General features: G+C 45.1%; 2 protein-coding genes across 3 annotated transcripts in view; one reads left to right on the top strand and one right to left on the bottom strand.

Moving 5' to 3' along the window:
• Nucleotides 1-14968, bottom strand: part of HMMR (hyaluronan mediated motility receptor) — a 41112-nt gene extending 26144 nt beyond the window's left edge. The window contains exons 1-10 of the mRNA XM_075276417.1: nt 14892-14968; nt 11922-12020; nt 11729-11817; nt 9234-9311; nt 7906-8094; nt 7438-7524; nt 3922-4033; nt 3187-3252; nt 2232-2305; nt 1133-1219 (exon numbers count right to left, since the gene is read on the bottom strand). Of these exons, the coding sequence (XP_075132518.1) occupies nt 1133-1219; nt 2232-2305; nt 3187-3252; nt 3922-4033; nt 7438-7524; nt 7906-8094; nt 9234-9311; nt 11729-11817; nt 11922-12020; nt 14892-14937 (927 nt within the window). The 5' untranslated portion in view covers nt 14938-14968. The remainder of the gene's footprint in view (nt 1-1132; nt 1220-2231; nt 2306-3186; nt 3253-3921; nt 4034-7437; nt 7525-7905; nt 8095-9233; nt 9312-11728; nt 11818-11921; nt 12021-14891) is intronic.
• Nucleotides 14969-15456: 488 nt separating this feature from the next.
• On the top strand, nt 15457-21530 carry NUDCD2 (NudC domain containing 2). Of its 2 annotated transcripts, none has more exons than XM_075276416.1 (4): nt 15457-15619; nt 17787-17835; nt 19412-19563; nt 20652-21530. In XM_075276416.1, the coding sequence occupies exons 1-4, from the start codon at nt 15503-15505 to the stop codon at nt 20733-20735; spliced, it is 402 nt and encodes a 133-aa protein (XP_075132517.1). In that variant the 5' UTR covers nt 15457-15502; the 3' UTR covers nt 20736-21530. The 2 variants fall into 2 exon arrangements, with proteins under 2 accessions (XP_075132517.1, XP_075132516.1); XM_075276415.1 differs by having other exon boundaries at nt 15457-15675; nt 20652-21524.
• The last annotated feature ends 5142 nt before the right edge of the window (nt 21531-26672 follow it).

Raw genomic sequence — 26672 nt, 5'->3', positions numbered from 1 at the left:
ATATGTATAGCGAAAATGGAAAGAAAAAACACAAAAGATAACCCGAAAGGGAAAAATGCGATAGCCTTTAAAGCCACAAGTAAGAAAAAAAGACAAATTTGTATTAAGGTTTATTGGATTACAGAAAGCTTTTCCATGCTTAAAACAACCAGTAATTTCATGTTTTAGTGAATGCCTGTAATCCCAATGAAAAAGTCATCAGGATAAGTTTTATTCCTTGTGATAAGGGGACTATCCATGCAGTCTGGCAGTCAGCAGGGACTGGATAATAAAATAAGAGTGGAGGGATACGCCAACGGGTAACAGCTGGTTGAAGGGACTACCACTAAAACGCTGTTTTTTCTGCTTTACACATCGGAATAACCTTTAGAAAGGCTATTCGTCTCTTACCTTTAGATGTGATCTCCGCCGTGCCATTCCTTAGAAATACTGTTTTTTACCGGTATGCTAATGAGTTCTCTGCAACAATGAGGGCGGCCCCAGCACTCAAACAGCGATGGGGGCGTCCCCACTGCTGCCCGAGAACCCACTCCAGCGCCACCGCCTTCTTCAGCTACATCCTCTACTTCTGTCGTCTTCCTTCGTCAGCTGACGCCTGCGCAGTCGGATCTGCCAGCGAGACACTGGTAGAGCTGACTGCGCATGTCAGCCGGAGGCCATATTTTCGAGGCCGCAAGGCAAGACTGCGCAGTCGTCAGAGCTGACGAAGAAGGAAGATGACAGAGAAAGGGGGATGCAGCTGAAGGCGGCGGCACTGGAGTGGGTTCTCGGGCAGCAGTGGGGCCACCCACAACGCCATTTGAGCGCTGGGGCCCGCCCTCATTGCTGTGGAGAACTCATTAGCATACCGGTAAAAACCAGTATTTCTAAGGAATGGCATGGCAGAGACCACGTCTAACGGTAAGAGACGAATAGCCTTTCTAAAGGCTATTCCGACGCGTAAAGCACAAAAAAACCCCCCCAAAAAAACAGTGTTTTACTGGTAGAATCCCTTTAATTGATTTACCAATTTCTACGAGGATTAACAAGAACAGCACAATGCCAGATTCTGCGACGAGAGGCTCCAGAAGTATTTACTAAACCCACAAGTCAGGAGAGGCGACAGGTCCTCTTTAAAACTTTGTACACTCACCAGGTTCTGATCAGATATCTGTGACGTAGCGAGTTGTAATTTGCCTTCATATTCTTGTTCTTGGGCGCTCATTTGTATTCTGAGATCCTGAAGAGTAAATTGTTTAAGCGTATAAATGACATTTTCCATCTCATGTCAACAACTATTTAAAGGGGTTGTCCCGTCACAAGGATCCTATCTATACTGCTTGTTAATGTGAATGTAAGACTTTTCCTAAATACACTGCTTCAGCAAAACTGCTATGTTTGTTCACTATATTACTTTATTCATTTTTTTGTGGCCACTGACCTGACCTGAGTCAAGTGATGTGTCTGCCTGCTCTCAGGGGGGGAGGGAGGAGGGGCTAAGTGCACGGGAGCAAGCCTGGAGGGGGGGGGGGGGGTAGTTTACCTTTTGGGGGGGAAGGGGCCGCCAATGCAGGGTTAGACGCCGGCACAGGTGAAGCCAGCAACATCGCTATGCTTCTGCCCTGCATCGCTTCTGCCACTGCTGTCTTCATGCAGGGCAGAAGCATAGCGATGTTGCTGGCTTCACCTGTGCCGGCGTCTAACACTCCCCAGCATCCGCTGTAATAGAGAGGCGAATGCTGGGGACAGCTAGATGCCGGCACAGGTGAAGTCAGCAACAGCGCTATGCTTCTGCCCTGCATGAAGACAGCAGCGGCAGAAGCGATGCTGTCATTGTGCTCCGGGGTCACATATGCAAAGCCAAGCGGCGAGAAGCCGCTGGCCCTGCGTGCGCACTCATACACCAGTCTAGCCTTCACAATGCGAATACAGACCTGGCACCCTGTCGGGTCTGTATTAGCATTGTGAAGGCTAGACTGGTGTATGAGCGCGCACGCAGGGCCGGCGGCATCTCGCCACTTGGCTTTGCATATGTGACCCCGCCCACCAATGACGAAACAAAGCCGGAAGACAGAAGATTTCAGAGAAACAAAGACGGGTGAGTATGCGACGTGGAACAACCCCTTTAAAACTACTAAAATCAAGCTGTTGTGCCATCCAGTCTGGTGCAAAGTCATTTTCAGGATACTACCTGCTGGAACAAATCACATTTATCATCACCATACATCTGTACCCCAATAGGATTCACTTACCTGCATCTTTTCATGGGCATCTGATAGGTATTCCTCAAGATTTTTATTCTCCCCTTTCAACTGTTCAATTAAGACTAGAAGAAATGAAATAAAATTCATTTACATGGGAAATCCTTTCCACTGAGCACCAACCAACATCTATTCCGTATGGGATAGGCAGGTCATCAATAGTGATCAGTGGGGAGGGGGGGGGGATGTGAGTGCTGTATATTTACTGAGGAGTCTGTTTTGTGAGGTTTCTTTTGAAGTTTTAGGGTAAGTTCACAAGGAGTTTTTTGGTCAAGGTTTTGAGGCTGTATTTGCCTCAAAATCCTGACCAAAAAGATGTCTCCCATTGAAATCAACGAGAGCCGGTCAGGTCCTTTTTCCAGGAGCCGTTTCTTCCAGCTCCCGGAAAAAAGCAGCAACACGCTCATTCTTCAGGCCGAGTTGCCTTGCTATTGGGCCTGAAGACACTCCCTGCTCCCGACTAGGCCCATTCATTGGGTCTAATCCAGAGCAGAGTGCATGGCTGGATGCCGGTGCAGTGCACGGGCTTTCAGTCGCAGCTACACAGTGTGTGAACTTACCTATAGAAGTCGTAGCAGACACATTTTTGCAAAATCACAATAGTTTGACAAGTGTTAAAATTGCAGCAACTAAAGGAAAGCATCATGGTGATAGCACTGGAATGAATTCTAGTGGTAAAGCAGGACATTTATAGTTGGCTTTAAGGGGCTTTCTGGAACTTGAATGCAGCTCAGTTCTAGTCACTTGAATAGGAGTGAGCTGTGGTCATTGCACAATGTGTGGAGGTTTCAGGGGAACATTGCCCCTTCCATCAGCTGGTCAGCATGGGTGCTTGGGACCAACAATCTGATGTTGCTTACTAAGATAGATCATCATTATAAAGTGCCAGAAAACCCTTTTAATCCTTGCATCAAAGTTAAAAAAAAAAAAAAAAAAAAAAAGTTACTTTGTGCTTGGCCAAGTTCTTTCTCCAGGACTTCATTATTCATAGCCGCTTCTTGTTGGCTCTCATCTGAAATATTTTTTAAAGAATACACACATTATTGACTGCATTCATATGCATCACCTATCCACAGTGATCAGCTTTTTTTTTTCATAACGCCCATATATTAGGCAGGCCATAGAGGTGGTCAAAGAATGTAACTAGTAAAGTAGTTACATGCAGGAAATACAGTAAGCAGGGTTACATTGTATCATAATATACAAATATTTATACAATGAAAGCTTCTACAATTTCCCAGGCACAGCACATTAGTCAGACCCCTGTCCTGTACCGAACTGTGCACCTGTGTGTACATCACATGACCAGAGACAGATTATTATCCACTGGAAGATCTAGAAAACCGAGGAATGGATACAGAAACTTGTAGAACTTTTCAATATATAAATGTTAGAGGAAACTGGACACTTAAGGGACTCAGGAATCCTTGACTCAAAGTTGCAGTTGATATTACATCTGCAGCGCTTCTGAACTGGATACTTAAATTTTGCAAGAGGAGGACATGGCGACCAATGCAAGTACCTTACATAGCAGGAGTAGCTTCATTATATCTTGTCTGGTCCAGATACAATACTAGTGTCCTGGGACACATCAAATTCTATGTACAGATTTTTATTTTAGGCGGAAGGTCAAAGTTATTTAGAGAAGTAACAGAACTTGAAATATCCCATTTCCACATACCTAGGAGTTTATTCTTTTCTTTCAGAGATTGCACATCCGCCTTGGACGCTGCCAAACTTGCCTGTAGCATCTGGATTTGCCCTTCAAAGTTTGCCTGAAGACTAATAATTTCCTACGACACATTAAATAAATAAAATGATATAATACGTAAACATTGGCATAGGTTATTAACCCCTTGACATAACTGTACGTCATGGGTCGCATGGGGATGTATGGAGCGAGCTCACACGCTGAGCTCGCTCCATACACGGCAGATGCCGGCTGTATAATACAGCCAGGACCTGCCAATAACAGCAGCGGTCGGTGCCCGAGCCGATCGCTGCTGTTAACCCTTTACACACTGCGGTCAAACGTGACCGCAGTGTGTAAACGGCGCCGGCGGCATGGGCGCCGCCATGTTTCGCCGATCGCCGCCCTCCTGAACGTCACATGAGGGCGGTGATCGGTTGCTATGACAGCCGGAAGCCTATTGAAGGCTTCCAGGCTTGTCTCTGCACTAGATCTATTAGACGATGCCAGAGGCCTCGTCTAATAGAAGTGCTGCGATTCTGCTATTCACTGCAGTACTGTAGTATTGCAGTGAATAGTATGAGCGATCAGACTCCCTAGGTTTCAAGGTACCTAAGGGGTCTGATCATAAATGTAACAGAAGAAAAAAAAAAAAAAAAGTTTTTAAAAGTATTAAAAAAATAAAAAAATTATAAAAGTTCAAATCACCCCCCTTTCCCTAGATTAGCTATAAAAGTAATTAAAGAACATTAAACATAAACATATTAGGTATCCCTGCGCTCCAAAATGCCCGAACTATTAGAATATTAAAACATTTATCCCGTACTGCGAACGGCGTAGCGGCAAAAAAAATAAAAACAGCCAAAAAGCGTTTTTTTCAACACTTTGCCTCCTATAAAAAATTGAATAAAAAGTGATCAAACCATCAGATCTTTCCCCAAATGGTATCAATAGAAACGTCATCTTGTCCCGCATAAAAATACACCACAACCAGCTCCATACATGGAAATATGAAAAAGTTACAGGTGTTAGAACATGATGACACAAATTTTTTTTCTATTTTGCAAAGTTTATCATTTTTTTTTTTTAAAAGTATCAAAACATTTCAAATACTATATAAATTTGGTATCACCGCGGTCGTACTGACACGTAGAACACAGGTAACATGTCATTTGTACCAAACAGTGAACGCTGTAAAAATTAAACCCATAAGAAAATGGCGCAAATGCATTTTTTCTCCAATTGCACCTCATTCTGAATTTTTTTCCAGCTTCCCAGTACATTGCACAGCATATTGAATGATGCCATTACAAAGTACAATTTGTCCCGCAAACAATAAGCCATCATGTGACTCTGTGAACTGAAAAATGAAAAAGTTATGGCTCTTGAAATGTGAGGAGGGAAAAACGAAAATGCGAAACCAAAAAATGGCCTGGTCCTTAAGGGGTTAACACTTCGAAGGGGTGTCAAGGGGTCAAGTAAACTGGTTCTGTATTGTAAGTTTCTTTTAAAGAGGACCTTTCACCTCCTGGGGCACATGCTGTTTAATACACCGCTAGAAAGCTGACAGTACGCTGAATTCTGTGCACTATCTGCTTTCACGTTCTGTGCCCCTGGTGAAGAGCTATCGGTGCTGGTACTGTAGCTCTTCACTGTGAGAAGGGCATTTCTGACAGTCAGTCAGGAAGGCCCTTCCTCACAGCAGCGTCTATTGCACTGCATTGTGAGAGCGATGAGGAAAGCCCCCCCCCCCCCCCCCCCCCCCCTCGGTACTTGTCTATGGATGAGTACTATCAGGAAGGGAGGGGAGTGTTCCTCATCGCTCTCACAGTACAGTGCTATAGACGCTGCTGCGAGGAAGGGCCTTCCTGACTGACTGTTGCCCTTCTGACAGTGAAGAGCTACAGTACCAGCACCGATAACTGTGCACCAGGGGGATAGAACGTAAAAGACGATAGTACGCTGAATTCAGCGTACTGTCTGCTTTCTAGCGGTGTTCTGCATGTGCCCCAGGAGGTGAAAGGTCCTATTTAAGTTAAAAAAAAAAAAAAAAAAAAAAAAAAAAGTGGTTTCTTCAGATACATCACAAGTTATCTGTGTGTAAGAGCACCCCCTGGTGTTCAAAATGTATTGTCTGTACAAGTCTTTGAGGCTCTGTTAATCAGCTTCATCCTCAATAGCAGCGGTTCTCAACCTGTGGGTCGCAACCCCAGCGGGGGTCAAACGACCAAAACACAGGGGTTGCCTAAAGCATACCTCCCAACCGTCCCCGTCGGTGGGAGGTATGTCCCGGTTTCAACTTATCGGCGCCCGGAGGATGCCAATGAGTTGAACACACAGGCGATTAAAGCAGGAGCAGTCACAGCCAGCTCCTGCTTTAACGTTGCACCGCGGCTTCTGTATGTGTAGCCGCGATGTGATGACGTCACATCGCGCCTACAACTATGTGAGTGACCACGGAGAGAGGTATGGGGGAGCGTTGGAATGGTGAGTATAAGAGGTTTTTTTGGTTTTAAACATTAAGGTGGAACATAATGAAGGGGCAGATCAAGGGGGAGACGGCATGACCCTGGGGGCTGAGATGGAGGGACATGAAGCTCTGAGCAGAGATGGGGGAACATGAAACTGGGGAACAGATGGGGACACATGAAACTGGGCAGATGAAGGGGGGGTACGGCATGACACTAGGGGAAGATGAAGGGGTTATATGAAACTGGGGAAGAGATGGCAAGGGGACATACAATGTATGGGTGACTGTTGGAGGATTATACTGTGTGGGAGCACATGAAAAATGAATGAGAATGGGCGGAGTCAACATAAAAATGGGCGGAGCTAAATTCGCCGCTGCGCGCACCGCATGTTTTGTCCCTCTTTCTAATCTTCAAAAGTTGAGAGATATGCCTAAAGCCATCAGAAAACACATATTTCCGATGGCTTTAGCCACTCAGAAGCCGTGCTACTGTCTGCAGCAACGCTATTCAGCTGGAACGCAGGCCGTTATGGACGCACACTCCAAACTGAATTGGGTCACCGCAACATGAGGAACTGTGTTGCGGGGTCACGGCATTAGAAAGGTTGAGAACCACTGCTCAATAGGGTCATACAGTGACAACTGCAACAATTATGTTACTCATCTGACTAAGATTTGGCTGTAATGACCATCAATTTGCGCATTTCACATTTGTGTGTGACTTCCATTAACAACCAAGGAAAAAAAGAATAAGTGTGAATCTGTATCAGGAGGTCTACCTGTTATAAACTCTGCTGAATATCCTGGATTTTGTGAAGCAGAGGGACACTGACTCCCTCCTCTGCACCTGATAATGTATTGAGGTCGGACAGTAAAGCCCCTTTTACAAAATTTGTCTAGCAATCCCTAATGTCTGTATAACACACGTAATAAATTTATTGCCAATTTCATTAACAAACCCGATTGAAAGTAGAGAAAGTGTATTTATGTTTTTATATAACAAATAGAGCGAAGAGGGGAGACCCTCTAAGACAGACCTTGTCTTTTGCATCTGCCTTATTTTTCACTTCCATCAGTTCTGCGCAGAGACTGTTAATTTTTCGCTTGGAGCTGTCATCAGAAAACTAGAAATAGGAGTAAAAGAAGTTATTAAAAGAGTTGTCAGACACCGGGAATGTGGAAATATCAGAATAAAAAATGGACCTGGTAAAATCCAAACAAATACAAGTCCTCCCCATCAAACTGTTTACATGACTGCAGCAGTGACATCATGCATTGTAGATGTGATGTAATCACAGCACACAAGTGAGCAAAGGACTGATGGAGGGACACTCTGCTCCGGTCCTCTCTAAGGACAGGGACCAAAATCAGTTGGGAGGAAAAAAAAAAAAAAAAACATCTTGTGTGGGTGCAGTTGAATACTTAGTATTAGTCAGTGTTGGTTTCAATCAGCATATCCCTGCTAAATCCCTTGTAGGGCAATTCTAAAGTCACCATGTATTTACCTTGGTTTTCAAAAGTTCATTTGCCTTGTTCAGGTCAGCCATTTGCCTTTCCAAGGATGCAACGCTTGTAGTAAGGGAGGTTTTCTCTCGCAAAGCGGTGATCAGTTTAAGCTCAGTCTTCTTAAAGTCTTCCTCCAAGAGTTGAAGCTTCTTGTCTTGCTCGGCACGTTCTTTTAAGAGAGCACGGATCTAAAAAAATAAAAAGTTACAAAGCTGCACCAAGTTGTTTATGGTACCATTACTAACTAAACTTTCAGCCATCTTTGGATTTTTTTGGCAGCATTTGTTTTATTAATCTTTTTTCTTTATACAAATTTTTGATCATTTCTGGGAAATCCTACTTTTTTTCCATTCTTTCCCTGTATTGAGAGCAACAATGTAGACCCCACAGAGCTCACTCCAGTGCCTTGCAAACAGCGTATTTGTAGAAGTCCCTAGAGTCCATAGACATTATTCTAGCCCTAAGGCTGAGTTCACACAGGGTATTTTGGTCAGGATTATGAGGCTATACCCGCCTCAAAATCCTGACCAAAAAGACTGCTCCCATTGGAATCAATGGGAGCTGGTCAGTTCTTTTTTCCAGGAGCGAGAACAAACTGCTCCAGGAAAAAGGAACGAACACGCTCATTCTTTCAGGGGGAGTCGCCTCGCAAATCCGTCTGAAGACACTCCCTCCTCTGGACTAGGCCCATTTATTTGGGCCTAATCCGGAGCGGAGTGTGCAACTGGATACTGGTGCACCAATATCCAGTCACGGCTACCCATATTTTGGATCGGAACTTGAGGCAGCCTCCACCTCAGGTTCCGGTCCAAAATACCCTGTATAAACCCGGCCTAAGAGCTATTGGTATTCTTCCAAAGCATTTGAACACCCACTCGCTGCTGAAGTCCGTTTACCAAGAGCCCATTTCACAGAAGTGAGCGTTACAATGGATATGTCCGATCCTTCAAGAGGAGCAGACACTCAAGAAGTTGCAATACAGCTCAATTTTTGATATTGTCTCCATTTCCCAGGTAATACCATGGATTATAATTTAGACTAGGGCTTTGAACCATCTTTATGATCTGAGCCCAAGAGGGAACTGGAGCTTAAAAACCACTGACCCTGAGGCCATCTCCTGCTGTCAGTCCTGGAGTGCCTTACCAAAGATATTGGAGGGGGTAAAATAGAGATTACACCACCACTTGTGTACACCAAGTGACAGCAGTTATAGTTCTTGTTCCAGCACCATAACTACATCCTGTCACATACTAATATGTTATATAATCAGAAGCCCACATATTAATCTTTGGAATCCCACCCATCCTATGCTGGTAAGGTCACATACCTCTTTCTCCAAAGCCTTCTGCTTCTTCATTTCTTTTATGAATTCTGTGTCCCTCTCAGGTTTCTGTTTCAGGTTTGGCTGTAAAAAAAAAAATAATAAAAAAAAATACATTTTATATGTATTTTTCGGACTATAAGACGACATTTTTTCCCCCGAAATTTTTGGGGAAAAGAAGGGTGCGTCTTATAGTCCGAATGTGGCCGCCTGGCATGTGCTGTAATAGAGAGGCGGATGCTGGCGAGGGATAGACGCCGGCACAGGTGCCGGGGCCTGAGACATCCCTACGCTCCTCTGCCCTGCATGAAGCCAGCAGGGGCAATGCTATTCCGCTCCTCCGTCCCCCCGCCGCTGGCTTCATGCAGGGCAGAGGAGCGTAGCAATGTCGCAGGCCCCGGCACCTGTGCCGGTGTCTATCCCTCGCCAGCATCCGCCTCTCTATTACAGCGGATGCCGGGTCTGTATTGGTGGCCCCTTCTCCACCGGGGCCGGTCCCCACCCTAATGAAGGCTCCCAGGCCTGTCACTGCCATATTAGTATTGCGGCTGGGTCTATGCAGGGGGGGGGGGGGGGGGAATAAATAAAAGTTCTAAATCACCTCCTTTCCCTAGAATATATATAAAAGTAGAAAATCATACGTCACACGCATACACATTAGGTATCCCTGTGTCCGAAAATGCCCGGTCTACTAATAGTTTTCCTGTACGGTGAACGTCAATATCACGATTGCTAAACCGCCGGGTTTTTTTTTTCAATACAAAACACTATGCATCCATATACAGCTGCAGGGTCACCTGTCAATGTGGCCTTGCAGCTGTTGCAAAACTACAACTCCCATATATTACATATTTTACAATTTTTTGCTTCAAAATTTTTTTCCCCTATTTTCCTTCTCTAAAACCTAGGTGCGTCTTATAGTCCGAAAAATACTGTATGTACACTGTCAGTATTTCCTGCACACAGACATTTACTTTCTTGACATGTTTTGAACGTGGTTCAGATTATTATTTTTTTCTTAAGCGATAAACGGCAGACCAGTACCTGGTTTATATGAGTTGCCACGTTTTTGGCCATCACAGGCCTTTCCTTAAGAACACTAAGGGCATGGGGAAACCATGTGACCCATTCACTGTAACCCTAATTTAAAGTGCAGGCACATTCTTATGAAACTACAAATCAAATTCATCTGCCAGTACAATAGTATAACTTGAAGTTCACATCTGTACTCAACTCTGGGTTTCCTGGTGGACCCAAACGACAAAACAGAGTGCCGTACTGCTAAAACAGCAGTTACCCGCACACCCCATAGACTGATGGGTGTCCACCGTGCAGGACTTCTCTCCACCAGTTTCTGCAGTAGTCTCCCCAACGGAGACTCTGGCACAGATGTGAACTTAGCCTTGTGACGAAAAGTTTAACAGGGTTGTCCAAGATCCAAAATGAATGACATAGCTTCATGACAGGTCATTAGTTTGAGATTGGCAGGGGTCCAACACCCCCTCCCTTCCTCCCACCACAACAATCAGCTGTTTTCAGCATTGTACACTTGGCCTATTGCACAATGTAGTGTTGTCTGCTTACAGCTCTGTACACTATGCTCAGCTGCTCCGGTTCGGAGCCAGGCACCTGATCCACACTAATATTAAATCAAGGACATATACTAAAAAGAAGAAAATTTTGTCACACCGGACACTTAAAGGGATTCTACCATTAAAACCTTTTTTTTTGTGGATAAGACGTCGGAGTAGCCTTTAGAAAGGCTATTCGTCTCTTACCTTTAGACGTGATCTTCGCCGCGCCATTCCATAGAAATACCGGTTTTCACCGGTATGTAAATTAGTTCTCTCGCAGCGATAGGGGCGGGCCCCAGTGCTGAAAATGCGATGAGGGCGTCCTCACTGCTGCTCGAGAACACGATCCTGCGCCGCCTCTATCTTCTGCTGGATCCTCCCCTTCTCTGTCGTCTTCCTCCTGCATCACCTCCGACGCCTGTGCAGTTGGCTTTGCCAGTGAGACACTAGTAGAATCGACTGTGCCCGGCGGCCATTTTTGGGAGGCCGTTCTTGCAGTTCAATGCAGGAGCGGCCTTCCAAAAATGGATGCCGGTACTCGGCTCTGCTGGTGCCTCACTGGCAGAGCCGACTGCGCAGGCGTCAGAGGTGACGCAGGAAGACGACAGAGAAGGGTAGGATCCAGCCGAAGATAGAGGCGTCGCAGGATCGTGTTCTCGAGCAGCAGTGGGAACGCCCTCATCGTATTTTCAGCACTGGGGCCCACCCCCATCGCTGCGAGAGAACTAATTTACATACCGGTAAAAACCCGGTATTTCTAAGGAATGGCACGGCGGAGATCACATCTAAAGGTAAGAAATGAATAGCCTTTCTAAAGGCTATTCCGACGTCTTATCCACAAGAAAAAAAAAAAAAAAAAAAAAAGGTTTTAATGGTAGAATCCTTATAAACTCTCTTCTCTAGGAAACTTGAAGAATACACACTTACGGTTGAACCAAGAGAAAAATGCTTGCGCAGGCGTGCTGGGGAAGTCGGCTCATCCTCTCTGTCCACACTCTGACTTTCAGCACATGAATCTAAATGGTGAGGTTATTGAAGATAATCAAACAAATTAGCAAACCAGGGAAGTTTTACTTTCTCTCGATAACCCCTTTAAGAAGGCCTGATATACGGCATTTACCTTTCTTGGCCCTAAAGCGCTGAGACTTCTCAAACGATACGGGTCCTTTAAGGCCATCTGATACCTTCACATCGTAAGATCCAGGCGCTGGAGCGCAGCCTAGAAGCAAAACACATTTGCAAGACTATTAATATTTGTATTTATTAAAACGCCAACATATTCCACAGCACCTTACAGATCAGAGGGAGCATGAAGAAACAATGGCGCAGCAGGACCGGACCGCGCTCGGAGATACTGCTGCACGGGGAACAGTATTTTTTTTCTTTAAAATAGAACAATGTGATCAGGTTGTGTGATAAGATGTGATGTACTTGGATATTAATCTGATTGTCCAGGGTAGAGTGTTCCAGAGCACCCATGCAGCTCAAGAAGAGTCTTGGAGAAATGAGTGGGATGTTCAGATAACAGAGGATACAAGTCTAAGGTGATTGACGGTTAAGGTGGCAGACCGTGATGAGAGAGGAGATATGGGGGGGGGGGGGGGCGCAGCGCTATGCAAGTATGTTTTGGTGGGTGTGATAAGATTATATTGTATTCTGGGGAGAATGGGCAACCAGTGCACCAACTGGGACATAGAAAATGCATTAGTGCACTGGTTTGACAGAAAAGAGAGTGGCAGCGGCATTCAGGACAGATTGTAGAGAGGAGAAGTTAGTAAGAAGACCAGATAGAGAACTGCATTAGTGAAGATGAGAGTGAGGTCTGCACAGGGAGAAAAGAGGATTTTGAGGTGCAGGTGTCAGGAGTGTGCAAGTGTCTGAACCTATAGGGTGAGGATAGAGCCATATCAAATACAACCAGACGTACTGCTTTGGTGTTATAGTAAGGCCACAGAATGAATGGAGATGTAAATGTTAGGTCAGTTAGTAGCTCAGTATGTGCTTGACCCTTCCATAAAATAAGTGGGTGTTCACACTTGTGCCCGGTGTCCGCCCTGTGCCATTCCATTTATAGAATAAAATATAAAGTTATCCCCCTCATCCACAAGGCTCTCCATAATGCTGCACCTCCCTACATTTCCTCCCTCATCTCTGTCTACCGCCCAACCCGTGCTCTCCATTCACTCAATGACCTAACACTTACATCCTCTATTATCAGAACCTCCCACGCTCGTATACAAGACTTCTCCCGAGCTGCACCACTTCTCTGGAATGCTCTACCCTGGACAATCAGATTAACTCCCAATTTCTACAGTTTCAAACGCAAACTAAAGACGCATCTTTTCATACAAGCCTATCACAATGTCTAACGTAAACCCTTAACCCTCCTCTGTCTCCGCTCCCACATTTCCCCACATGATATGATGTCATCTCAGGCTAACTTCATAGGTCCAAGCTCCATCCACATGTTACAGGACACGACTGGTGACGGCTCATAAAGTCTTATGTTTGTGTAATGACACAAAAGTGTCTGACCTCTGTATAAGCAATGCCGCCCCTGCTACCTCTTGTGTCACCCCCTCTACCTCATAGATTGTAAGCTCTTGCGAGCAGGGCCTTCAGTCCCAGTGTGTGAAATGACTTTCTTTGTAATGTATCTGTCTGTATTTGAACCCTACAAATTGTACAGCGCTGCGGAATATGTTGGCGCTATATAAATAAAATTTATTATTATTATTCCAACAGGTTTCTGTCCTCAGCCTTGAGAAACTGGAGAGGGGACGGGTACAGCATGTAGACACGGAGAGTTCTCCTATGAAGATGATCTATTCTGAGCTGTAATCCCTCTTATACTACGGTCAGGGGGCTTCACACTTGCTCCCAGTGTCCTCCCTGTGCCATTCCACCAGGTTTCCATCCTCAGCCCCAAGAAACTGGACAGGGGATGGCTTCCGGGCGGTCAGCTTTAAAACCCATTCATTCAAATGGGTCTTTTAACGGAGACTGCCGGTGTCTGCCTGTGGCCTCTCCACAGGAATAGAGGTTTTTTTGAGTCCTGCACGTGGCCGGCCCAAAAAAAAAAAAAAATGGTTTCCCCGCGGAGAGGCTGCAGGCAGACACCTTTAAAAAACCATTTCAATGAATGGGTTGTAAAGCTGACCACCGGGAAGCCGTCCCCTGTCCAGTTTCTTGGGGCTGAGGATGGAAACCCGGAAGAATGGCACAGGGCGGACACTGGGAGCAAGTGTAACTGTAGTATAAGATGGAATAGATCATCTTTATAGGAGAACTCTCCGTGTCTACAGGCTGCAATATTATACTGGCAGCAAATACTGTGCATGACCCCCTAGGCCAAGGACTGGCTGTAACATCATTGCTGGCAGCCTGTAAGTCTGGACTGGGAGGTGGAAACCAGGGCAGCACAGTGGTTAGCAGTGTAGTCTTGCAGCGCTGGAGTCCAGGGTTCAAATCCTACCAAGGACAACATTTGCAAGGAGTTTGTATAGTTTTCCTCCCACACTCAAGACATACTGATAGGGACGTAGAGTGTAAGCCCGATATGGGACAAGGACTGAACGTCTAAAGCTGTGGAAATAGGATGGCACTATATAAGTAATAAGAACACATACATTCGATTTGGAGAAGATCGGTGAGCAGAATAGTCAAATTCTTACCCCAAGATTCTTAGATCACTTACGAACAGAATTGAGGACAAAGATCTGCTTGGGGTCCACAATATAAGCCTCACAAATCACATTGGGACTGTAATGTGAGGACATTGTGTGATACAACGCTATTCCAACAGGGGGCGCAGGACCCTCAGCTGATGTGCGGTTGTCCCAGTATATATCCTACTGTCCTAGCCACAAATACAGACCCTATAATAAGTCACACAGGCCCTATAATAAGTCACATGACCCTGTGTCCCGGCCACCATATTCCCTTCCTTGAATAGCAAGGAACATGTAAAAACGCATTCTTCTTTATTAGGTGTGACCATGCGCTTAGAGCTGTCACTTGCTTGGAAACGTGCATAACAAAACCGCTCCATGTGAACATAACACCAATAGAGAGCGTGACTCATACATACCAACGTGCTCGTTAAACCGCTTCAGAGGGGCCTTCGGAAAAGACATCTTCTCAGCCGCCGGTACCGGCTCCGGGTTCACTAGTCACAAGCGGTCGCTACAAATAACAAATCCGTGCAGCCTCCACCTAGCTCCTCTTTAAAAACAGCGCAGAGATGAGTCCACCAATAGCAGAGCTCCTCCCGTCCAGCAACGGGCGCCACAGCCAATCAGGACTGAGCACCAGCCGTCCAATCACGAGTCACATCAAAACGCAATCTAAACTGCTTCAGGGGGCGGGACAGGAAGTGAAGTCAGTGCTCAGGAACTTGTTCCCTATTGGTCAGTAGCTATGACGGACAACCGTAAAAACCAATAGGAGCTGGATTTGTAAAAGCTTTCCTCTCTCTGTAATAAATGTCGAGATCCGTTTTCGTTTTTATTTTCACATAAACTTATATTGAATATTTTTTGCAAGTAAAGCGTGTCACGTGATGTTTTGTGGCTTTGAGGAGAGAATGTGTTTTTGCTCCTTTTGAAGTTGTAGGACTGCGCATGCGCACCGTGCCACCCTTTAAACACTTTTCCCCCGGTCAGGGCGCCGAGTTACTACATGTCATGTCGGTAAATTTCGATGAGAAGTCCGGGGTGGTGCCGTGCCAGACTCCGTGGGGCTGCTGGTACCAGACCATGGAGGAGGTGTTCATTGAGGTGCAGGTGCCTCCTGGTACACAGAGCCGAGAGATCCGCTGTAAGCTGGGGATCCGAGACATAGCCCTGACTGTGCGGGACACACACATCCTACAGGTGCTGCCTACAGGGGGAGTGCTGGGACTGACTGCTCCTATATATGTGCTTATACATATGGCCCTATACTAAGCAATGGCGCCAGGGATCTGCTCACACAACCTTCTATATAATAGGCCTTACTATATGCTCAGTCTATTGAGGGATCTGCCTACACCACCCAATGGGCGATCTGTCAAAATGGATCACCCTCAGATACAGCCAAGTATGTGACCCACTTGTGTGAATAAGCACATAGGGGTGTATTCAGATGTCGCAGTAGACCTGCAGTTTTGTTATGCGGCGACGGACTGTGCGCCTTATTTTTAGACTAGATTTACTGTGTTTTTTTTTTTTTATGACATCGCCGTTACTCCTTGTTAAATATCGTACATGTTTTCGTTCGTTCAGATGCCTTTTTTTTTGGCCATGTGCACTTTGCCCCTTTTTGGTCAAAAAGGAGCAGTCGCCTGTTTCTGATGCGTTCTAAGGGAGCCTTCACACAGTAAACGCGCGTGTATTTTTGCAAAATACACGTGTAAAAATACGCCTGTAAAATGTCATTGAAGTCAATGGGAGTCTTATTTTTACACGTGTATTTTGCAAAAATACATGCGCGTTTACTCCGTGTGAGGGATCCCTAACCTGGTCAAAAAAGCTGCAAGTAGCTTAATAAGTATGTCCAACTTCTGAAGTCCCTGTGGCCATAAGGTTAAGTTCACACAGAGTTTTTTTGGATCAGAACCTGAGGTGGAGGCCGCCCCAGGTTCCAATCCAAAAACCGGGTAGCTGCTAATGAAAGCCAGTGCACTGCATTGGCATCCAGCCGCGCACTCTGCAATGAATGGGTCTAGTCTGGAGGAGAGTGTGTCTTCAGGCCGAATCGCGAGGCGACTCGGCCTGAAGAGTGAGCATCTCACTTCTTTTTTCTGGGAGCCAGAAGAAACGGCTCCCGGAAAAAAGACCTGAGCAGCTCGCATTGATTTCAATGGAAGCTGTCTTTTTTGGTCAGGATTTTGAGGCGAATACAGCCTCAAAACCCAGACCAAAAAACTCTGTGTGAACTTACCCTGACAATCAGCCTTAAAGTGGACCCTCCACCTACTCCAGTTCTTAGGGCTGGTTTACATCTGCATTCGGGGAGTCCGCTTGAGGACTCTCCAAATGGAATACCGAACGCATTGATAAGTGGTGAGCAGTGAAAGCTCACAGATCCCATAGACTATAATGGGATCTGTGTGTTTTCCGCGCGGTGTCCACACGAGTCATGTGGAGTGGAAAGTACATGTTCTGTGCGGAAAACACACAGACCCCATAATAATCTATAGGGTCCATGTGCTTTCACTGCTCGTCAATGCGTTCGGTATTCCGGTCGGGGGGTTCCCCATGCGGACTCCCAGAACGGAATACTGAACGCAAATGTGAACCAGGCCTCAGCCTTTGTTAATAGATGCTACGTCACCGATTCTGGCACAGTTGGATCTCTTTATGTAGCACCCACCGTTCCTGAGCAATCCCTGCTCTTAGTTTTGGTACCTGATACTCTATTTAGTCTCTGTACTGTCATGAGGGCGGCATCAGGCAGGAGCAGACAAGGGGTGTGATTCTGAGCTTTGACACCCCTAATTCTGGCATAGTTGGAATTTTTTCTCTAGCACTACCTCCAGCATTTAGTTCTGTTAGCTCCAGCATCCAGTATGCTCTTTATTGACCAGGACCACCTACCTGACAGCAGAGCACCTGTATAGTAAGGCTGGCCTATTTATGGCAAAATAACCACAATTGAGAGTCCGCTCAATTAATCGACGCGAGCGTACTCTGATCTATTATTTTCCATCACACTGCTATTGTATGTCACTCACTGTACACTATCCAACCAGGATTGCTGATAAGTGAACAAGCCGGACTGGAATTCAGTGGCCAAAAATAGACGGTGTGACATGTAAGAAGGAGATTGTCCTAAAATAATCCGTCATTGTAATCGGGGGAAACGGTTCAATTAACTTGATCCAGCCCTACTGAATGGCGTATTCTTACTCCCTGTATATGAAATCATGTTAAATAATCCCGTGCCATTGTAAACCTTCCAGTGTACAGAGCAAAATTCATTGATCTTTTGATGTATTTTCCAGGGTCGGTTGTATGATTCAACGATGAGCGATGAAAGCACGTGGACATTAGGTAAGAATACAGCATCTTCTTATATGGACGATTGCAGAATGAATGTCTTAGGAGATCTTACACAGAACTTGTTACATATTACCTGATATTAAAGAGGACCTTTCACCACTTTTGGGCACATGCAGTGTTATATACTGCTGGAAAGCTGACAGTGCGCTGAATTCAGCGCACTGTCGGCTTTCCCGATCTGTGCCCGGTGTAAAGAGCTTACGGTGCCGGTACCGTAGTGCTCTATGGTCAGAAGGGCGTCATTAGCCAGAGACGTCCTTCTGCCTCGCGGCGCCAATCGCGCTGTGCTGTGGAGCGGGGAGGAACGCCCCCTCCCTCTGCTCACACAGCTCGTCCATAGATGAGCATTATCAGGAGCGGGAGGGGGGAGTTCCTCCCCGCTACACAGCACAGCGCGATTGGCGCCGCGAGGCAGAAGGACGTCTCTGGCTAATGGTCAGAAACGCCCTTCTGACCATAGAGCACTACGGTACCGGCACCGTAAGCTCTGTACACCGGGCACAGATCGGGAAAGCCGACAGTGCGCTGAATTCAGCGCACTGTCAGCTTTCCAGCAGTATATAACACTGCATGTGCCCAAAAGTGGTGAAAGGTCCTCTTTTAAGGGAGTCTGTCACTATAAGGGTTAGTTCACACGGGGCAAGAGGGGGCGGATTTTGGCACGAAATCCACCTCAAAATAGAGGTCTATGTAGACCGCTAGAGATCTTTTTTCTGCGAATGGTTTGTTCCCACTCGCGGAGGAAAGAAGCGAGCTGCCCTTTGTAGAGGCGGAAATTGCTGCGGTGCGTCCACGTCAAGACAATCCCTCTGGACTAAGCCCGCCCATTTGGGCCCACTCCGAAGCAGGAAGCTGTGACTGTCGGAAGCCGTGGCAATCCGCGACAGGCACATTTTGGTCCTGATTCTGACGCACTTCCCGCGTCAAAGTCAGGACCGAAATACGCAGTCACTAGCCCTAATCCAATCACCTGAACCCAACAGTGTTTTCCCCTTGAGAATCTGTGCCTGTGTTGCCAATATATCGCCCCTTTTTGCCAATATGCAAATGAGCTCATGAGCAACAGTTCTTTTGTCACGACACCACGTGACCGCTGAGGCCTGTGAAGGTGACCAGGAGCAGTTCCAGAGGAGCCCAGGGAAGGAATGTAACGCTGTTCTTTGTGTTAGATCCCCTTCCCAGACCTTCGCTTATTATGCGCTGGCGTCTCTTCAGAACCCCAAATTTATTAGCAGTTGCAGTTTGGATGTGTTTGGTCCTAACAAAACTGCCGGCAAACCAAATAATATAATAACTGACCTGCACAAAATTATTTATTCTGTTGACTTGTATAGCGCCATCCTATTCCGCAGCGCTTTACAGACATTGTCAGTCACTGTCCCATATAGGGCTCACAATCTACATTCCCTATCAGTATGTCTTTCCAGTATGGGAGGAAACCAGAATACCCAGAGGATATGTTGCTGTCCTTTTTGTGTCCTACCATACTTTGTGTCTGTTCGTGGGCAGTACTGTAAAAATAACTACTTTTATTTATTTTTTATTCCACCACTTTGGGTTGATGAAGAGGACAAAAAACTGATTAGAATAGTTTTAACCAAGTCCAATCGGGACGCTGGCAATTGTTGGCCGTCGCTACTAGAAGGAGAGTACTTGGCCGATCCTTGGGTACAAGATGAGATGCAAAAGAAACTGACACTGGAGAGATTCCAGAGAGAGGTAATAAATATCCTGTACAATACAATACTTCTGCATACCGTGCATTGCTTTGAGCATGATATCAGATTTTATTTTATTTTCGTCTGCTGAGCAATTTGGTAAATGCTCAGTATTGGGCTGGATTTTTAGGAATGGCAGGTAGGTTGGTAGTGGGACCCGTCATTCCACCCCCCTCCAGTCCACACTTTGGAGATGTTCCGGCAGCGAATCAGCTGCAGAGTCTCCTCGTCAAGGAGGCTTAAGAAGCCAGCTCCAGCAGCAGACTGTGGGCAGAGCTTGGCTGGAGAGCTGACAGAGAGGTCATATTTTTGGAGCTGTGTCCTGAATGATTCTACTGGCTTTTGGATTTCTGTTATTCTAGGTGAGGTAACCTATTCTATGTTAGTTAGAGCCTAGCCGGGCAGGGATTTATTTTTTTGTGTTGTTTCCTTTTGTTGCTGCACTACCTTTTTGAGTGAAAATAAAACTCTACCTTTGTTTTGGACTAAAAGAAACTGGACTTGTGTGTCTATGCCACCCCACCTAGCAATACCAGACCCTGACCACGTGGTGAACGCAGTAAAAATTCGATGCCCCTCCCACCTTCTCTGGCGCTTTTTTACGCCAATAACTATGCAGGGGAGGTATTTAATGGAATACTCCTCGCTCATCTCTAATATATACTCTCCATGCGAGTGTAGCACTCAGAACGGGGGGATGGTAAGCTGCACTCACAAACTCTTTAGAAGTCTCAGTTACTGTTGTCATGGCCATTGCAGCAGAGTGTTAGCTATTAGAGATGAGCGAACACTGTTCGGATCAGCCGTTCCGAACAGCACGCTCCCATAGAAATGAATGGAAGCACCTGGCACGTACACTTTGCCGGCGGCCGGTCGCTGTGCCAGGTGCTTCCATTCATTTCTATGGGAACGTGCTGTTCGGAACGGCTGATCCGAACAGTGTTCGCTCATCTCTATTAGCAATATGTTACACCGGCTCAGCTCCTATTCCAGCATCAGTGATGATAATATCTGTTATACAGCTCAATCATCCAATTGATTATTAAACCAGTAACTCATTTTACTGATGTCCTTTCTTTTTTTTTTCAGAATCCTGGATTTGACTTCAGTGGAGCAGAAATTTCTGGAAACTACAGCAAAGGGGGCCCAGACTTTTCAAGTTTACAAAAGTAAACTCCCTTATGAATGGATGATTTTTTTTTTAAAACCGCGGGACGCAAATCATGAAATGAAATAATTATGTTTGAGTAAAAGGAAAGGACTAAAAATTATATAGATGTATTATCTGCTCACCACCATGCAAGGGCTCCAGGTGTTCATTGGAGACTATATGACTGTGTTGGAGTGAGTACACACGTCATTGGAGACCCATCCATAATTATCATAGCTCAGTTTCTCATAAATACGTTTATTTCATGCTAGTAAGCCTTCATTAGGACTTATTTAATTCAGGGGCTACTGTACAGGGACTACAGCTACTGTATACGGGACTTGTCACTTCTCTTTACAGCTAATAATGTTCCATTTACTATGACAAAGGTATTCTGTTATATGGCAAGTACCGTATACTGTGAATGACTAATAATTGTATTATTGCCTCACCACCAGGTGGCACAGTTTCTATTCATTTATTGTATATCTCTATAAGTAGATTCATTGGCAGACTTATATCTATACACTGTGTCATGTCCATGTCATGGGCCTAATCAGTAAGGAGTCTTGAGCTGCGGACTCCGTGGCTGAATCTCCTGCAGAAACCACGACAAGATTGAGCACGACTCTTCTTTATTCTGCGTCCTGCTGGGATCTATGCCTTCCACTGAAAACAATGGGAGGCGGATTTTGAGCCAAAATCCGCCCTCCTAAATCCACGGTAAGTTCTGCAGTGTGAACATACCACATAGTAATTTTGTAATAAAATGTAATTATGTATTGCAATACTATATAACTTTTTGAATTTTTTTGAAAAAAAAAAAAAAAAATACAAAAGTTCAGATGACTATGAACTTTATATAAAGAAATGTGCCTGTCGCTTCACTTACTTGTCTCGTTGTGTCACTGATAACTGTACAATAGAACTCTATGGAGAAGGGAGGGTGAGCAGGAGGGGAGCTACTCAGACATAACAGCTATGTGTAATTTATAGAGACAGTTCTTCTTCACAACATAGCTGGGTTTTCAGGAATTGGTATCCTGGGGTCTCCTCAGAGAAATGACTTGTTTAAGCCCTCCTACCATTAGGTCACCCTGCACGTATAGTAAATGTTCAGCATCGTAATAGTGCGTTACTGTAATACCGCGGGCACAGCAGCTTCTGACATTTGGCCATATTAGCCAGCGGGGTTGGAAGATCTGACTCTGGCGGATTAACCCCCTGGATGCCGTGATCAATAGCGATCACGGCATCCAGGGGGACTCCTGATTGTCTCTGCACTATGCCATCCATTTCTATAGGTTAAATTGAAATATCTTGACTTAAAATCTCAAAAGTTCTGGAAATTGCATCATTTTCTGTGGCACATTTTTCTGCAATGTGTGGATTGGATTTCCTGGAATCCTATCCACATTAAAGTGACTGTAAAACGCTGCGGTTTTTGCCATGGTCAAACGTGGGGCTCTGGCTCCTTCCAGCATCTACAATGGGATGACTGAAGACACTGAACAACACTTGGAACGTTTGGTAATGAAGGGTTAAATAATAATATTATGGGAACGACCCTTTGTATTTGTCTCTCAAACAAGCCAACTTGATGACTCGGTCAGAAGGAACTGGTTTGTCCATTTGCTAGACTTTGTACAACCTTGGGATTTGGTCCCTGCATTGTGTTGATTGTGTTGTCTCCTCTGTAAAATGATATAAAAGGCTGGGACCTGTTACAATAATTTGGGACACATTTATTCGACATGTATATATGCGCGTTCCCCAAGCTCGCAATGTTGTGTGGTGCCCAACAAATTGGTTCATGAGGAAATACATTAGTAGCATAAGGCAGGGCAGGAAAAGTGAAGTTATAGGGATGAGATAAGGGTGTCAGTATGATGGAGTGGGTTAATTGTATCCATGTAGGGGCTCATAAATCCAGGGGTTTAAGTCCTTTTGTCAATGATCTGAATTTTCTCTTCAGCCTGAGTTCCTAAAGTTTTCTATCATTCTCTAAGAAACCTTTTAGAATTAGGACTTAAGTGGTCTGGAATGAAATAAGAATTAACCCCTAAACTAAACTCCCTTCTAATTTACTTCTATTTAAAAAAAAAAAAAAAAAAATTATATATATATATATATATATATATATATATATTAACCCATATGACTGTGACCATCCTAGGGACACATTCTGATAATCCAGTGACGTTCTGTTTCACCGTTTTTGAAACGTAACGTCACCAGTACTCTCCAACCTCATAAATACTTACATGGCTTCCTTTCTGGGAACGGCTCTTCCCCTCTTACTCTCTACGCATTCTGGGGGTTGTCTGCAACAAATGCACAGTAGAGATGGCATTTCATTTCTACTTTGGAGGCATCAGGCCTGGTTCACATCCGCATTCGGTGTTCCATTTCGGGAGTCCGCATGGGGGTCCCCAGAACGGAATACTGAACGCATTGACAAGCGGTGAGCAATGAAAGCACACAGACCCTATAGACTATAATGGGGTCCGCACAAGTCATGCAGAGAGAAAAGTAGATCATGAACTACTTTCCTCTGCGCATGATTCATGCGGAAAACACACGGACCCCATTATAGTCTATGGGGTCCATGTGCTTTCATAAACTCACCGCTTGTCAATGCGTTCGGTATTCTGTTCAGGAGGATCCCCAAGCAGATTCCCCCAATGGAATACCGAATGCAGATGTGAACCAGGCCTAAGGGATTACTCCTTGGAATTCTTATAGCTCTGTGGATCTGCTCATCTACAAACCATGGATGGCGCCCCTGTGGTAAGAGCGTATTCCTCAAGGGTGGTTGGGTGTTTTGTGTCTTCAACGTCTGAGGAGATCTAATCTTGCACCTGGATTCATGAGTCCTTGTAATTTTTCTGGTTGTAGGTATTATACCTACAATACTCTTGCCGGGTTTTTTTTCTGGCTAACTCGGTACCTTCACTATTTTTGTCTAGTGTCAGGGGATAATCATACACATTAGGGAGAGTGTGTGCCTACATAGGCGTATGGAGACTTATAAGTCATTCCTGCTCCGCTAGGGATTCTGGGTAAAAACTATGCAAATCTATTCTCCAGGATGTAATTAGGAGAACAGTGCCTCTGTATGCTGCCCTATTTTTGTCTATACTTGGTAATGTCGCAGGAAAAAAACAGATGTAATAATATTTTTGACACTAGAGGGCACTGGAGTCTCTGAATTCAGATCAATTCACTGACGCAGGAAATGATGATTTTGCACGATTTGCTGTAGAGCATGTAATAATACTTTTGACACTAGAGGGCGCTGGAATACAGACGATGGGCCTGGATTCTTATTTTACTGACACAGGAAATGATGAGTTTGAGCTCTTTGCTGCTTCCTGCAGTTCTGTCGGCTGTCATGGCCGTAGTACAGGGATTACTTCCCTGCTGTGCTATTTTAGCAAGTGTTTTTAACCATTACCGTAAGAACCCTGTACTCTTAAATAGAGATGAGCGAACACCGTTCGATCGAATAGGTATTCGATCGAATATCATGGCGTTCGATGTATTCGTTCACAATCGAATACAAGGCCGCATACGCAGTAAAAATTCGTATCCCTTCCCTGGCGCGTTTTTTGCACCAATAACTGTGCAGGGGAGGTGGGACGGGAACTACGACAACGGAGGCAGTGAAAAAAATTTAAAAAACCCATTGGCTGCCGAAAACATGTGACCTCCCATTTATAAGAACGGCTGTCACCCTATTCGCCATTTTTGCGGCCAAAGATAGGGAGAGAAACATATCTGCTGAGGGCTAGATAGCGATTAGCTTCAGATAGACAGGGAAAAAGTAAAGAAGAAAACCAACAGCTCTTCTCAGAGCTATACACTGCATATATAGTGGAGAAACAGCTTTCATTTTTGGCTGTCCGTACACAGAATAGCCAGAATCCACAGCAGTTACAAGTTCATATAGAGCAGAAAAATGCCTTGAATTTTGGGGGTGTCCTGAAAAATAACAGCAATCCACAGCAGTTACAAGTTCATATAGCTGAGAAAAAACTTGATCAGAACCCTGTAGAGGTAATGTAGAGTCCGATATTAGAGGACCATTACCAGTAGTAGTAGTTGCAGCCAATTCTCCACCTTTGCGCCCCTCTAAATAAAAGTTACCCCCAGGACTTGATGCCAAAATGTTATCAATTTCACAATCCAAATCAAGGTCAATGTCTGGGTCCTCAGTCCAATCCACTGCATCAATCCCAAGCAATGAGAGTGATGGTTCTGGAACCAGAGTTTTAGAGGCAAAGAGTTTTAAAGGGGCTAACACTCTGCTGCTGCAAGGCTTTACTCACCCAAAGGGCCTAAAACTCTACAGGTAGAAGGCTGAAGTCACCTGAAGGGCCTCAATCTCTGCTGGTAGGGTTTTGCTGTCCGCTTGAAAAGTCGGACATCTTTAGGAACAGACAGTTAAGGACAGGTACAGACTGTAAAGGAACGCACCCGAGCTCCATTTAAATGAATGAAAAATGTCACGGACACAGCTAGTGTCCACTGCTAATGTCTGCGCAAGATTTTGAACGGACATTAGCAGCGGACACTACCTGTCGGACACTGACGGTAGTGTGAACGCCTCCCTACTGACTCGGCCTGCCCGACATTCCCTTTGGCTTATCCTCTGTCCTGTACTGCTCTCTTGTTGACGAAGCGGACTGTACGACTATGCTTTGGCTCTCTGCTGACCACCATCTGCTGCCTTCCAATTCCTTGGACCTGCTCCACACCCTGAAGATCTGCTGGTAAGAGTTCCCAGTGTCTGGTTCTACTGTGACTTGTGGTGTGCTGTGCATTTGGCGTTTCCCGACCTGTACCACTCTGCCCAGCAGTGCCGCCAAGTCCATCTCCACCATCTGGGAATCATCTGGTGAACATCATTGTGGGGGTGGAGATGGTGCGGCCCAGGGGGTGTTGGACACACAGCGCCATATTAACCATTTTGATCAGTGTGTCTAGTACCGGTTCTCACTATTGGCTCAGAACTGCATCTGTTTCCTAACAGATTCTAGCTCCTCCCTGTTCCCCTTGTTTTTTTTTTATATGCTCAATGGTATCTATAGCTATAATTCTTAAGTCCTAGGCCGGGGCCCCATTTGCAAAAACGCTGCATTACTGTACCTGCAAAGTGGACGGCACGCAACAACAAAAAAAAAAGCTGAGTTTCTGCAACATGGAGCCTTAGCCTAAAATTTGTTTTCCAGCCTCATGTCATTGATGACCTATCCTAAGGAAAGGTAATTCATTTCAGGTCAGTTGGAGTTTGATCCCTTGGGTAGTAAAGAACATCCCAAGCCTACGTAATAAAGTATCTCCATTTTTTTTTTTTTTATTGCCACCTTTAGTGATCTTATCTCTTACTCAGGCTGACACAACTGTTCCTAGAATTAAAGTAGATTATTGTCAGAGGTGCATCTGAGGGGCGGCTGGTTCCACGGATCTGTCATATTAGTATTCGGAAGGATGTAAGAAAACGGAAAGGAGCATAATCTATATTGTAATGGTCTATTATAACAGACAGTCAAAATAATCGATCATGTGAATAGCTGCCAATGATGGTGAAGTTAATGCAGCCATGTGACGATTGTGAGCAGAGTTACATGGCCATTACTCACTGTCGTGTGAATATAGGTTTTGCGCGGTCATTAGCATCGGACACCGAAACTGGTGTGAATGCCCCCTTAGTCTAATGTATCTCCTATTGTATACGTGGTTTCATACATTTTCTAAAATCCTACACGTTGCCGCCATTGTGCATAATATTTACAGATGTAGTAGAATTAACATGAGCTTCTGCCTCCAAACACAAGTCATTGGATTGTGTCGTCTTCTGATATGATGCGACGTAGCAGCAAGTAACCAAAATTCTAGGTAAACTCTGCTACATCTATAGTATATTATATACACACGTATACCGTGTTTCTCTAAAA

The sequence above is a fragment of the Leptodactylus fuscus genome, chromosome 5 (assembly GCF_031893055.1).
Source record: "Leptodactylus fuscus isolate aLepFus1 chromosome 5, aLepFus1.hap2, whole genome shotgun sequence".
Taxonomy (NCBI): Eukaryota; Metazoa; Chordata; class Amphibia; order Anura; family Leptodactylidae; genus Leptodactylus; species Leptodactylus fuscus.
Note: the sequence above shows the minus strand (reverse complement) of the source record. Positions and strands in the feature narration are given on the sequence as shown.

Excerpts from the sequence above, each read along its gene's own strand:
- NUDCD2 (XM_075276415.1), top strand. The coding sequence starts at position 15,487 with ATGTCGGTAAATTTCGATGAGAAGTCCGGGGTGGTGCCGTGCCAGACT. Across the intron at positions 17,836-19,411 it reads TGAAAGCACGTGGACATTAG|AGGACAAAAAACTGATTAGA; the intron begins GTAAGAATACAG and ends GGGTTGATGAAG. Across the intron at positions 19,564-20,651 it reads TGGAGAGATTCCAGAGAGAG|AATCCTGGATTTGACTTCAG; the intron begins GTAATAAATATC and ends TTTTTTTTTCAG.